The following is a 14,970-nucleotide window of genomic DNA, read 5'->3' on the forward strand; positions in this document are numbered from 1 at the left end:
AGACCAAAGTGCACGTTTGGAGCACCTCTTCACTCTGGCTGTTTCTAACTACCAACACAATTAATTGCTTGTGGTATTTTGGGGAATCAAAGTATTCTAAACTTGTTTCAAATTGTGTCAGCAGTCAGATAACAGTCTATGGCAAGGCACAGAGGTTTGAACCACAAGAGGTGGTACGGTGGTTAACGCCCATTCTGAAAAAAAAACCAAAACAGGGTGGAGGACTTGCGGGTGCTTTGCCCTCCCTGCAGGGTGTTTTCCCTCTGGGAAACTGAGTCTCTTCCATTCCCCCTTCCCTGTCCAGCTAGAGTATAAAAGGGAAGGCATTGGAGTCCTTAGCTGCTTTTGGCTCCTGCCTCTCCTGGATGAGAGCTACTGTGGCTGCCTTCCTGCTCCTCTGCCACATGGTCGGGCCTGATCCTTCTCCCTGCTGCCTCTGCGCCTCTTTAGAGAGAGACAGGTTTTGTATTCTTCTTCTTTTGTCCCCCTCCCAACCATCCTTGTTGCTTGCCCTTGTGAACTTTACCTGTTATTGTTATATATATGTATTTTGCTTAAAGAAAACTCTTTACCTCTCTACTTCCAAGCTGACTCCAAATTATTGTTTGGTGGATTTGCTCCTTTCCTTTTTTTTTCCCCCTCTCTGTTGGGAGGGAGGAGGGGGAAGAGAGGGAGAGATGCTCAGCCTTGTCCCCATCTGAGCTCTTAACTCCCAGTTAAGGCTTAAACCACCACAGGTGGACACTGGGTATCTTGGTCCAGGTCTGTTGTGAGATGCCTTTGCTACATTAAGGTGTAGAGCCACAATCTCAGCTCTTGTTTCTGAACTCTGCATATTTATGTCATTTATATGTATATATAGCTATGTACTTACAGTGAAGCATCAGATGGCAGTTACCTAAAATAAAGTTTACATCTACACTTTGAGTGACCTTAATGCCTGTTAAGATTTTGACTCTTAATAGTGCCCTGCACATTAGGTACATTACATACATGCAGTCCAGCCCTTCTGTAAAGCAGTTAAATATTTGGATTTAAATACATTAAATTTATGCTATCAAGTAACCAGCTTTTATAAGATTCCCTTCAGCTCTCCAAGAAAATGTTCTCTGTCTCCATTAAAAGACCTGTACTTTAACAGTCCCATGAGTGGTTGCTTAATCCAAATTTAACTGTAGCTTAATTTTATCATCATAATGTTGACACATTTTTATAAAATATATCATTTAAGTGTCTGTAACCATAGAGTGACTAATGTGCTAGCTACGGGGAAATACAGAGATGAATGTCAACTGCAGTAAATGTTCAGGTGTGTTGGCTTGTATTTATTGTGGTAAATAGTTTTGTTATGGCATCCTGCTAACAGTGGTGTAACAAATTTTGGGAAGACAAATAGATATTAAAAAGCTAGATACAAAAATAAATCAGAATATCATTCAGCTTTATGCCATCAGAGTGGAAGTTTTCAAGATTACAGGTCGATTTTCCCATCTCTGTTTATTTGTAAAGAAGCTGAAATGTGTATTTGTGTCCATTTCAGGAGACACATGAAAAAAACACCACCACCAAAACCACAAAAAAACCCCAACCAAACCAACAAGCCCACAAAAAACCCAAAGCCCCCAAAACCCCAAACAAAAAAAAAAAAACCCAACAAACCCCAAACAAAACAAACACAGACAAACAAACAAAGCCACCACCACCACAAAACCACCCAAATGCTACAGGAGAAACTACTGTCTAAGCACTTTTATAGAGATCATTTTTCAGGACCATTTACTTTAGTGTTTCCTTTGCCTTGACAGCAGATTTGGTTATTTAACACCCATTTTCTTCGTCTGCTGCATTCTGTAAAGAAACCATAGAAAGGTAAAAAACCTGAGCTCTCTGGCAATGCTTTAATTAGCAAACACATGCTCTCAGCAAGATGAAAATAAAAGGTCTGTGCTTGTATGGTGATTCCAAGGGTAATTCTTCCTGTATGAGAATTTGAGAGCATTTGTCTTGTCTATAGTGTTCTTTTCATTGGAGTTGTTCTAACATGACTGAGAGAAAGCAGCAATCAGTGCTGAACAATGTAATTTGGACATTTTCTTCAGTCCATACTAGTTTTTAGTTTATACATTTTGAGTGGACTGATGACTACAGTTTTAGATATTCTAGCTGCCCTGTTGAATGTAAGACAACTGGTTTTTCTGGTCTTCAAGACAAAACTCTTCTTTAGAAAATGAGCTATAGGGTGAGGCTAGTTTAGCTTGAAAAGCTGAAGAGAGGACAATCAAACTGAAAAGAAAATGAAACAAAACTTTAAATTGAAAAGGAAGCTTTCAAAAAATAGAAAAGAAAGATAAATCAGCCCAGAGGCTGTTTTCTTTAAAGTGCGGTGGAAAAACCTGAGCTCAGTGTTTGGCTTCTATCTCTTCATTTTTATATCCTGGTTGGAGCTGGGTCATTTATATTTAGCTCCTCTTGGGAGGAAGTACCTCATGTTGGTAAATGGTCAGTACACTGCTTGACTAGGAGAAAGATTGATGGGGGTTAAAAAAATTAATTTACATACAGGAAAAGTTCCTTATACTTTCTGACATGACAGGAAAGTAATGTTAAAATTGCTTAAGAGTCTTGAGGGTTTAGAGGGATTTAAAGCTTGTTTTGAAGCTTCTACTGGAGTCATCCTTAACTATGTCAGCAGGTATTTGTAATTGTGTAGTTTGCGACCATGCTGGTTTATTTGTTGTCGCTAATATGTCTGAATTTGCCCTTTGATGATTTTCTTGCAGTCGAGTTGGAGCTAATCATGTGAAATAAGCTGTGTTAAAATTTGCCAACCTTAAAATACCAGCAGTGTCTCAGCTTCATCATTGCTTCGTGCAAACCATATTTTGAAAAAGATAGTTGTTTAACCAGTTTGTGTCCAAACTTCATGAATAAAATCTGTGGTTGATTTACACAGAGTTCATGGGCTTCAGATGCTGGTAGTCTTACATGCAAAGCTGATTTTAGAATTAGTTTTCAAATTTCCTGGTAAACCAATACATAGTGAAGACAAATGAGAGAGAATCATAGACTCATAGAACAGCTTTGGTTGGAAAAGACCTTTAAGATCATCAAGTCCAACCATTCTCTAGCTCTACCAAGCCTGAGGCCATTTTCTCTGGTTTTATTGCTTGTTCCCTGGGAGATGAGACCAACACCCCCACGGCTTCAGATGTTTGATGCTTTTATGTGCACTCTGTATTTAAATATACCTTGGATTGTAAATACAAGAGAAAGACTTGTCTTACCAATTTGAATGTTTATTTTTTGAGGTTAGACAATGAAGGTACTCCTTTATCTTTAGTTGATCTTCTTTGGGTTTAGCATATCTTTTTGGAAAAAGGCATGTTTGTTAAGTTTTGCTTGACTTTCCTTTCTGTCCCTAATGTGAAGTTGTGATCCCCAAGCCTGATTGATGTGTAAACATAGCACAGATGGTGTAGAGATGATTCTGATGATAATTCATTTTTCAGCCAGTCATGAAGATACTCTGATTACACTGTGTTTAAGTAATTATAACATAGTGCTCAGTATTAGCCTTGTTGGAAAGGAGCACATGGGAAACAAGTTGCACGTTATTCATGCCCAACAAAGGATGCACTGTGGTGTGACCATTTTAATTTCTAATGCTAGATTAGCAACATAGTATGTTAAAATATGCCATAGAGTAAGGTAAATACATTAAGCATAGACTGAATAAAAAGTTAAGTACATAGTTTTGGGCATAAATATTTGTTTTGGAAAGTATTTGTTACTGTATGAAAGAAGTCAGTATGCTTGAATTCAGAATTCACTTTGCATGCAGATCGTTAAAAAGTCACACGCTTGTTTGCACGTTTATGTGAGTTCTGGTTATAGTATAGTTGACTTTATCTTCTGGAAGAATTTGGTGTGACAGTGCTGAAAAAAAAAAGGAAACAATATTAGTGAGATTTGCTTAGAAAATGTATTCTGCCTTTACATTATTTGTTTCACAGCCATCTGCTACAGTCAGCAATGTTTGCTGAATATGTTGATGGCAATTAGCTAACAACAAACAAGCACTTCCATAAAGCAAAACAGTGTGTTCAAGAACATCCTACCAATACCTCTGAAAGTACTGCTCCAAACAAACTAATGTAATTTGAAATGTAACATGGACTGTTCCATAATTACTTATGCTTTTTTTCCTTTCTGCTCCTGCAATAGGATAATTGACAAGCTAGATGGAGTTTGTTTGTTATGGTCGTTGCTGAAAAATCCTGATCCAGATGTCCAAGCAAGTGCAGCTTGGGCTCTTTGTCCTTGTATTGAAAATGCTAAGGTAAGAAAGTATTTAAATAGCTCTGTTGTATGCATATTCATATATAATTTTTATATATCACCTCAAGCAATAGTTTGCTGTTTGCTACTTACACTCTCTTTATTTCATCCGGTTAACTGCTTTAAAAAATTATGTGTTCACATCTCAAAAGTGATTAGTCCTCCATCTAGCCCTCATTATAGCATTCTGTTTTGCCTTTACAATGCTTACAGTATTTGGAAAATATATTTTAATAACTTACCAGGACGTAAACTTACTGCTCCCAAATAAAGCATGCTGAAAATCTGACAATGCAGAAAACAGAAAACTTCTACTTGCAGGCTATGAATAGCACAGATAGTTGTAGTCATTCTCCTCTATGAGGTACTTCAGCTATGTTCCCAAGAGACCATCATTTGGTTTCAGAGCATATTTCAGACTCAGTGCCAATGTAATCCTGAGATTTTCTGCTCAGACTGCCAACGAAAAGTGCCAGTTGTGAATAGTGGTTGTTGTGCAGGTCAGTTGTACACAGAATACTGAGCTATTCATTTATTTCATGTCAGTTTCCACGTAGAGATAAAATAGCGGTTATAAGCTGGAAGTCATCTTCAATGAATTCCTACCACTAACCTGTGGCAAAATAAATGGGGAAGGCTTTGTTTCCCATTGAAAGTTTCCTAGAATGCCAAGTGGAATTTTATCCTTAATCATTGTACTGTAGTGTCTCCTGTTTGTAATTTTCCTCCATACTTAGTACAATTTTTGCATCTTCTCTCTACACACAAATGATATACAGAGGGATATTTATTTGAGATGCTGACAATGTAAAGAACACAAATTCCTTCAAAGCACAAGATACTCCTAGCATCCTTCGCAGGTAGCGTTTCTTGTTTGAAACTGAGCACTACATCTTTGTATAGACGGATGCAGACACAGACAGATGGGTGACAGTATTGTGAGAACATTTGGCCTTGGTTATTGCAATTTCAGTATTTTCTGTTTCTCCAGAATGGTTTCTACAAGGGCACTTTGCCTGCTGTTTTTAAGGCCTGCTGGTTATTCTGAATTACCTTTCCACATATATTTTTTTTAACAGTTTTTTCTTTTTTTGTTAATGTGCACTACAGTATCAGAAAGTGTTACCTAATGGTGGGGAGTATACCTGTCCCCTCAGTCAACGTATAGCTGCCTCTCTCTTGAACGACATTGCTGTAACTGAACATAAAGTTATCACTTTTATCTCAGTATTGAGGCGCAGGACTCTGTGACTGGTAGCACTAGAGTAGAGCTGTACAATGCTGGAGCTTCCACTGAAAGCACTTTCTCAGAAACGGAGGAGATAGAGGACAGCTACTGAAATTATAGACTACATGGATCTTTTTTTTCATGGGTTTCCCCCCTCCCCCCACCCCGGGTAATAGATGAGTGTAAACTATGTACATCCTTAGTGTAGCTATCCTCCTTTCATCTCTTTTGGCTGCCTGCCCAAATGCTAATCTGTGACCCCACAAAGAGTTCTTTGAGTGAGAGGGAGGCAGAGTGGCACACTGAAACAAACTTACCAATAATACCCTTTCCTGTGACGCTGAATGGAGAGAAATATGTATAAAGCAGTGATTATAGCCATGCTGTGGAAGTGCAGTAACTATTTCTATCTAAACAAAATTTGGGGGGGTCTATTCAAAGTTAATAATATTTGACAATTTACACCACCTTCCAACCCCGGTTTGGCTTATGCAGTGCTTGCCTCAAAAGCAGTAAAAAGTATTTGACTTCAAAAGGATTATGTTCATTCTGCCTTTTCCAAGCCTGTACTTGGGACTACAAACCATTTTTCAAACAGCTGTGAGCTTGGGACCTGGGTTCATTTTCTGTTTGTCTTCTCTCGTGGAAGCTGTAGTGATTGTCTTCTTAATGTGAAGGTTCGTAGGTGAAATAGAATTTTTAGAGGTATCAGAAGTGAATTTTTATAACCCTGTAGTGCATCATCCAATTTTCTGCACAGACATTTTCTCTACATCCAACTTAAAAGTTATTTTCCATGATATTTATGAAATCTTAGAAGTTAATCTGTGATATGGACAAAGCTGTTATTGTCATAGTTTGTAAGAGCATGTGTATCTCTCTTGCACTTACACTCTCTTTGCAATCTTAAAGAATGTTTAAGATTGGAAAGTCTACTATTTCTGTTTTACCATTAGGGGGATAAGATTCACAAAAGGCCTAGACTTGGATTCTCAAGTTGTTTAGGTGTTTAGTTTCCCTGCTGTTTGACAGGAAGTTAACTGCAAAAGGAGCAGAATCCAAGTTCTTGTAATCCCGTTATCCATGTTGACAGTTACATTATGGTAGCTGGTTCAGAGTACTTCCCATGTAATAAAGCTGCATCAATAAGATACAATTAAGTGATAATGTTTGTTACAGCAGTATGGTACAGGTCACTGATATTTAGTCCGTGACAGATCTAAGGCTAAGGATATAAACCATACACTGCAGTATCTAAAAGGTTACAACTCTGAGAGCCACAATAGTAGTTTGGTATCAGACATCACTAATGTATGCCAACATTAATTCTAAAAAATTTAGCCTTAAGAATTTCTTGGAGAGTGAAGATGTTGCAGGTAGGCTGGAAGCGGGAGAACTCCCCTGAGAAAATCTGCACTGCACCTGTGAGTGCTGCTTGTGAGTCTTAAACAAAGATCTCATTATTCTGAATAAATCAATTCCTACATTTCTTTAAAATATTAGACCTAAAGAGAGAATAATGTAACTTATCCAAAGGAATTATTTTAATAGAAGCAGATTCATATTAATTAGTTCCTTGCTTCCAGAGGGAAAAGCTACTACTGCAGGCACATTGGTAATGACAAAGTGTAAGTGCACTGTCCAAGAAACACAAATGATTATGAAAAATGGCAAAGAAAAGTCTACTCAAACCTGTTGATGTTGGAATGGTAATATTTGCTTATGATGCTTCTTTGAAAAACAGCATTTATGATGTTCTTCCAATTTACATCAGGCCCCAAAAATATTTGAAGAAACTCTACAGAAATGTTACTTGGGCCATTGTAAAATTCATCCAAAGGCATTGTGCCCATAAGAGGAACACTGCCAGCGTGAGTTTCAATGAAGACACCTATTTCCTCACAGAGTGAAAAGAAAAAGTTATAGAGGTTGTTTTCTGTCCTCATATTTAGTAGGGTTTGGGATGCAAACATTAGAATAGGAATGTTAGTGTCCCTGGAGATTTGGGAAGCCCAAGAAGCCAGACCTGGCTTGGTGAATCCATAGCTGGCTGCCAGGCTACATGAAGAACCAGCCTATCCAATTATTCTTGATACAGGCTGCCTAGAAGCTTAATGAAGAAACTGTATTTGTTGTTTGAGCCTCCTATAGACCTGTTACTCTGGAGATCCTGAAAGGACTGTCCTGAGGTCTTTAATGTCTACCTGGGAGTCCAGTTCCTGTAAAACATGTAACCTGAAAGCTGAGAAGAAAAGGGAAACTAGGAGTGTAATCTATACCTTCCTCATTAGGGAGCCTCAGGATCCTAAATTCTAGGCTAGGCAGCTTGCCTACGAGCTTGCAGACCATTAGAAGACAAAAAAGCTTAGGAGCTACTGGAGACCTGGCTTTCCAGCTGTTTGGCAGCCCATTAGGCAAGAAGTCAGGGATTCTGGGAAAACCAGAAGCCAAGCAGCCTGGCAGGTTACTCACCAGCCATCTGGCTGACAAGAGAAAAGATGGAGAGGAACGCTGGTAATTCAGCCTGCCTTTCTGCCTGGTTTCTGTCAAAACTTTTCAAGAAGTCATTGTGTTTTTATGGAAGGTTTTGGTTCCAATCCATTAGGATTTTCAGATGGAATACTGTTCCACTGGAAAATATTTGACCAACTTCCCTTGTAACTTAGTTTATAATAGCTACACATGCTAGTCAACAGCTTGTCATGTAGCTACTGGACTTTTAAATTAGACTTGCTAATTGGATTTTTAAAATCTATAACATTTTAAATTCCATCCTCATTCTCTTTCATCACTTCTTTGTTTTTTCTTATTGTCCACCTGACATTTTTTCTTGTCTTTGCCCTCTCACGTGCCACATGTAACTTCAATAGGTGTTAAAGCAAGAAAAGAGCAGAGAGATTATTGTGTCTCATTTGCTGTATGACATAAACCAGAAAGTTTCAAGCAATCATTTTATCTAGCACAGGAACTTTTGAGTGAACTATAACATATTTATACTTCATGCTTATTGTTCAGCTTCTCAGTGGCCTGTAACTGGTGATTGCCTTCTCATATACCACTCTAATTTATAGAAGAGTAATGCTAACAATAATTGCTGCACCAGTTTATTTGTTTGCATTGATTGTTTACCTAGGCTGTCCTCAGAACAGTCCAATATTGTTGTCTTGCATCTTTACAATATTGAACTGCATACTAGTGATGACTAATTCATCAACATCAATAAGTTAAGGAAGTTTTCTTAGACACTTACATGGATTGAATTCAGTTCAAACCCAATGGAAACAATGCTTAGTTATTCCAGTTATTCAATGTTAACTGTTTCTCAGGCTTCCACTATTAAAATGCTTTTCAAAATAATCTGAAGCAAACCATGACTTTACTGCAGCCTCAAAGGGCTTTGGTATTAGTAGTTTCACTGCCTCTGTGGAAGAAAACAAACAAAGAAATAAAGTTGGGGCATTTACCCAGGTGTGCATTTCAGGGAGAGTTGTGAGAACGGGGAGGAAGAGTAGGTGTAGTCCACCAGGTTAAGAAGTAAGGTAAACAGTATACAAAAGTACTAGTAGGAGTTGTTTCTTGAAATTATCAATTGCAATATATTTGCCAAGCAGTTAACTGCACGATGATCAAATCCCTGAAAGGGTGAAGAGGACAGGAAAATCCACACTGATTGTCTGCTGCTGTTTTCCCATCACACTGCATTTTCCCAATAGAGAAGAAAATTTGTGAGATGTGAAGTAGTCTCCCTAGGTGACCCTGCTTTGGCAGAGCCGTTGGTCCTGATGATCACTAGAGGTCCCTTCCAACCTCTGATGTTCTGTGATTCTCTCTCATCTTACAAGACGTTTCTTCATCTGTTCTGCTACAGTGGAATCCTCCACAGCTGGAGAGACAGGAATAAAATTAGCCTTTAAATATAATTTGATTAATACTGCCATTGAATTGTTTAATGAGAAAATTGAGTAGAAATATCATTATATAAATTGTGTGTTTCCCCTTTTCATCAAAAAGCTGTAACGTAGACATCTGTCTGTTGTAATTTTTTGTTTTGAATTTGAACTGGGGTTCTGCAGTAGAATGATAAGTTACTCAGCTGGCAATAGGGGATGGAAATGGGCAGGCTTTCCTCATTAAAGAAGAGGTAGTTTAAAGGTGATTTTTGCCAATGCAAGTTTATTTGCACAGCCATGCCATCACTTTTTCAGGCAAAAGCAATTAAATTTGACAGATTAGCTTTGACACCTTAAGCTTTTTAAGATGTTCTAAGACTGAAATACTACTTGGTTTTGGTGGAGAAACTTTTATCTTTGAAGTGGAGTATTTTTAAAGATAAACACAATGTGGTTTTGTAACACAATGTTTAGCTTTAAATCCTTCAAATAAACCAGTATTCACTTTGGAAGAAATAAGAAACAAATTCAATTACAAAAGAATTCAGTAGTTCCTTTACAAGAACTGTATGTCTCAAGTTAAGGCTGATGAACTTTAGTCGCTTCATGAGAAGAACCACACAAAAAAAAAAGAAGAAAATCATTCAATGTGATGACAAGAGCATTCAAAAATCCCAAATGTTCTTCTTGTATAAGAACTGCAAAGATCAAGTGATTTTCCCAAATCTGTTTTTCTGCAAATACCATAATGCTTTCTGCTCCTAATTAGAAAATGTGTGTAAAGCCGGTCTGTTTCACAGGGCTTCTGCTCTTGGCAGAAGCCATTGCAGAAATAAGTGAAAAGGGCAAGTTAACTAAATTTTGTTAATAGTCATGCATTTCAACAAGATGAAAAAAATGTGATTAAAGAGTAGCAGGATGAGGCTTTTATAAGAAGAGTAAATCATTTTGCTGGCCTCAGCAACTACAGGGTGGAGTTTACTGCTTGAGAATGCACACTCCTCCCTTTGAGTCCAATTCTTACATAGTTTTCGTTATACTTTGAAGATAAAAACGTTGCTGCCCACTAGTTAGAAGACACAGTAGTGTGAAGTCATGGAAAAAAATCCCATTATCTCTTCCCTCATTGTCTTCTTCAGCCCCTTAAAATGTAGCTTAACAATCCCAGATCTGTCACCTCAGGCTGAATATTACATTGGAAGTTATAATAGTGGTGAAGATTTTAAATGAAGGTATTTCCTGTTAACACAGTAAAATGTTCTTCCTTCCCTCCCTCCTATTTTTAAAAGTATTTTTATTGCTTTTTAAAATGCATTGGCATTTGGGTTCGTTCTTTGTTCAGTTCAGGACATACTATTATTAAAACAGAAGCATTTAACCTGTCATTCACCATACAACTCAGATGTATACAATAAAAAGTCTATGCTATTGCTTATCAGTGATTTAATCAGTATTTTTATCTATGAAGGCTGTTTCTTAGGCTTTTTTATCACCATATCTTTTTTTTCTGCCTAACTTGACCTGAGTAGTCATGTTAGGACAATCAAGAAATAAGGCTTTGTCACAACAGGTAAGAGGGGGGCTAGTAAGTTCCCTAAATTCATTTAAATGTGTTTTTCTTTTCTTTCAAGCTGTGTTTGGTATAGCTGTATCCTAAGATGTTCTCCAATCTTTTCAGAATACTTGAAGTTTGTTGAATAACCTCATACGAAACACCAAAGAAAGTAAATGTCATTTAATGGCTATAGGAATAGATTGGAGTTTGCAGTATGTAAATACCGAAGTATAAATGCAGTTTGGGGCTGGAAGTGGAGCAATTCCACTTCAAGTTATAAATCAAAATCGTGTTGTTACCCAATAGTAAACTACCTAGGCTTTGCAACAATGCCATTTACATATCTGCAATGAAGTTTTAAGTGCCACAGGTAAATATGAGAGCTTAATGAACACCAATAGCTGGAAATGACAAACCCTCTGGATTAAACCACACCAAATGCACCATGTGTTGACTCATTTAGAAGGTCGAATGTAAAGATTGTGGGGGTTTACTATGTGAAACAAAAAGTGGTGGTGGTGGGGAAATTAAGATTCCAAGCACACCATATATGCTTTTACTTCTAAATAAGTACAGTTGAAAATGCCAGAGAGTATTTGGAAACTGAAGTCACAGAAATTGCTTAGACTTTACAAACATGAACAACTATCTGATCATTAACACAAGTTTACTCAAAGAACATACAATCAGAACAATTAAATCCAGACCTCCACAGTCACAGGCAGAACTTCATATAATTTATTCTTTGAATATCTTCTTTAAAAGGCAGTTATATATGATAAATGCACATCTTTGGATTTTTTTTTTACTTTTTTTTCTTTTCTAAAGTAGAAATGTACTCTACAAAGCAAGTATGTGGTTTGGCTAAATGGTACCAAATAGATTGCATTTGTCCTTACACTGGGGGGGGAGAGAAGAGGGGGAAGAAAAATAGAGATCTTGTAGGTAACATAATGGATTTTAAAGCTGTCATTTCAATCCTTCTGTCTGCTCATTGTTCTTAAAATTTCTAGCTCCTTTTCTTTCTTCTTTGTGTTGCACAGACCACCAGACTACACCCACGATCACATTTGGGAAACTTTCCTGACATGTGGTTTCTGCAGTTTCCCTCTGCTTTTCATCACTGGTGGAAGGTTCTGTCCTTGTGTTTAGCTGATTTCACAGACAGTTATTGAAACTCTTTTATTTACTGCTGGATTGTTTATGTATTATTCCATCAGTTTAATTAGGCTGTACTCATTTACAAAATGGTGAGAATGGAATGGAATGGAATAGAATAGAATAGACCAGACCAGACCAGACCAGACCAGGTTGGAAAAGACCTTTGAGATCATCGAGTCCAACCTATCATCTAACACTATCTAATCAACTAAACCATGGCACCAAGCACCCCATCCAGTCTCATCCTAAATGCCTCCAGTGATGGTGACTCCATCACCTGGGCAGCCCATTCCAATGGGCAATCAGTCTTTCTATGAAAGCATAAGCTTGTCAGAAGATAAATTTTAAAAGTAGGTTTATAATCACCTGGAAAGAAAATATGAATGGGAGGAGGAAGGGAGTACATAAAATGGGATACAGATTATCTTATCTCTTCCTTAAGCGTCTTTCAAGAGCATGAATAAATCATACACAGGTATCTGAACCATGTGGAAAAGCCAGAATCATTTTCATGTAAGCCAGAGCCCCTTTCAGACCTTAGACACTGTACTATAGATTTCACCTGTTGAACAGAAGCCTTTCTCATTTGTTGAGCCCATATTTAGACACAAGGCAATGCACACTCCTCTAGTAAACTTTAAGGAGTTGAAGTAAATGTAAGCACATGGAAGCACTGCTTGAGGGTAGGAAGGCTCTGCAAAGAGATCTGGACAGGCTGGATGGATGGGCCAAGGTCACTTGTGTGAAGTTTAGCAAAGCCAAGTGACAGGTCCTGCACTTAGGTCACAACATCCTCATGAATGCTCCAGCCTTGGGGCAGAGTGGCTGGAATGTTGCCTGGAAGAAAAGGACCTGGGGATGTTGGTTGGCAGCTGGCTGAACATGAGCCAGCAGTGTGTTCCAGTGGTCAAGAAGGCTAAACAGCATCCTGGCCTGGATAAGGAATGGTGTGACCAGCAGTAGTATGGGAGAGGTTGTGCCCCTGTACTTGGCTCTGGAGAGGCTGCACCTTAAATACTGTGTTCAGTTTTGGGGCCCTCCCTACAAGAAGGACATTGAGGGGCTGGGGTGTGTCTAGAGAAGGGCAGCAAAGCTGCTGAAGGGTCTGGAGAACAGGTCTGATGAGGAGTAGTTGAGGGAACTGGAATTATTTAGTCTGGAGAAGAGGAGGCTGAGGGAAGACCTCATTGCTCTCTACAACTACTTGACAGGAGGTTGGAATGAGGCAGGGGTCTGTCCTTTCTCCCTAGTATCAGGTGATGGGCTGCAAGGAAATGGTCTGAAATTGTTCTGGGGTGGGGTTAGGTTGGATATTGGGAAAAATTTCTTTACTGAAAGGCTGGTCAGGCATTGAATCAGACTGCCCAGGGAGGTGGTGTGTCACCATCCCTGGAGGTGTTCAAGAAAAGTGGGGTCATGGTTGGATATTTTGAAATAATGTTCCTTTTGATTCTCATTTAGGATTCTGGGGAAATGGTTCGGTCCATTGTTGGTGGCTTGGAACTGGTAGTCAATTTACTAAAATCCAAGAATGAAGAAGTCTTAGCAAGCATATGTGCAGCCATTGGAAGTTTAGCTAAGGATGAAGAAAATGTAGCTATTATGACAGGTCATGGAGTTGTCCCTCTGTTGTCCAAACTAACAAACACAGTAAGTAACATCTAATCATATTATTAAGTATCAGAATTTCTTGTGTATTATACCAATATTATTTCTTTTTGTATTTCTCTGTATTATACCCAACTGAAAGGTTATGACAAGAGCAGTTGATTTTTGCAGTAACTACAAGGAAGAGCTGTAGAATCCTTCCTCTATGGGATGTATATTAGACATGAAAACACGCTGTGGCTGGCACTAAAGTTGCTTTGGAAGATGAGCTTCATTTTAACATTCACTCTTATGCTTTTGAGAGATGCAGCTGCCCTATGAAAAAGCACAAAGGGCTGAGAGTAATAAATCTGGACCATCCAGAGAATCTCAGTGATGGGGCTATATGTTACATTTTAATACTAACCTTATCTAATTTCACTCTAAAAGCACATTTGATATAATAATTCACAACACTTCCTACAAAGAGAACAATAAGGGACTACTAGCTCCATGCCTTAAACTTCTCTCCAGTTTTGAGTTGTTGTGCAGTTAACTGATTCAAATCAGGGTGCCTTAAAGATGTTTGAGAGGACAAGTCTGCTTTCCTATGAAATGTTTGTTGTGTTATGTTGTCTTTATTTTGTTTTTACCTCCTTCAGAACAACGACAAATTAAGACGTCACTTAGCAGAGGCCATTTCCCAGTGCTGCCTGTGGGGGAGCAACACAGTTAGCTTTAGAGAGAACAAGGCTGTAGCTCCTTTAGTACGTTACCTGAAGTCAAAACATCCATTAGTTCACAGAGCGACAGCTGAGGCTCTGTATCAGCTTTCAGATGATCCCTACAACTGTGTCACCATGCATGAAAACGGAGTGGTGATGGTAAGGTGAAAGGGTTTTTTTTTTATTATTATTATTTGGAATTCAAATTATTGAAGGGGTTTGGCTTGGTCAAAAGAAGAAGCTTTCATTTGAAATAGTTCTTGAATACTGATGCATACCTCAGATTTCTGAACTTTATCCTAAAAAAATCTTTGGTTTAGTAGTGAATTAGGGAACAGTATTTCAGTCCTAAAGAAATTACAACTATGCGGTCATTAGGAATGGAAATATGATTGGGACATTCACCTCTAGAGTATTTGACTTGTCTGTGACCTAGTCTGGTAGTGATGACACATCAGCAATTTGTTATGCTCAAGTGGCCTTTGC

The 14,970-nt window shown here is 38.3% G+C and overlaps 1 protein-coding gene across 1 annotated transcript in view; it reads left to right on the plus strand.

Moving 5' to 3' along the window:
* ODAD2 (outer dynein arm docking complex subunit 2) overlaps positions 1-14,970 on the plus strand; it is a 67,738-nt gene that overhangs the window by 35,383 nt on the left and 17,385 nt on the right. Inside the window, exons 12-14 of the mRNA XM_068146435.1 lie at positions 4,225-4,339; positions 13,634-13,822; positions 14,422-14,643. Of these exons, the coding sequence (XP_068002536.1) occupies positions 4,225-4,339; positions 13,634-13,822; positions 14,422-14,643 (526 nt within the window). The remainder of the gene's footprint in view (positions 1-4,224; positions 4,340-13,633; positions 13,823-14,421; positions 14,644-14,970) is intronic.

The sequence above is a fragment of the Melanerpes formicivorus genome, unplaced genomic scaffold (assembly GCF_026170545.1).
Source record: "Melanerpes formicivorus ecotype bairdi unplaced genomic scaffold, bMelFor1.0.p_v2 SCAF_13, whole genome shotgun sequence".
Taxonomy (NCBI): Eukaryota; Metazoa; Chordata; class Aves; order Piciformes; family Picidae; genus Melanerpes; species Melanerpes formicivorus.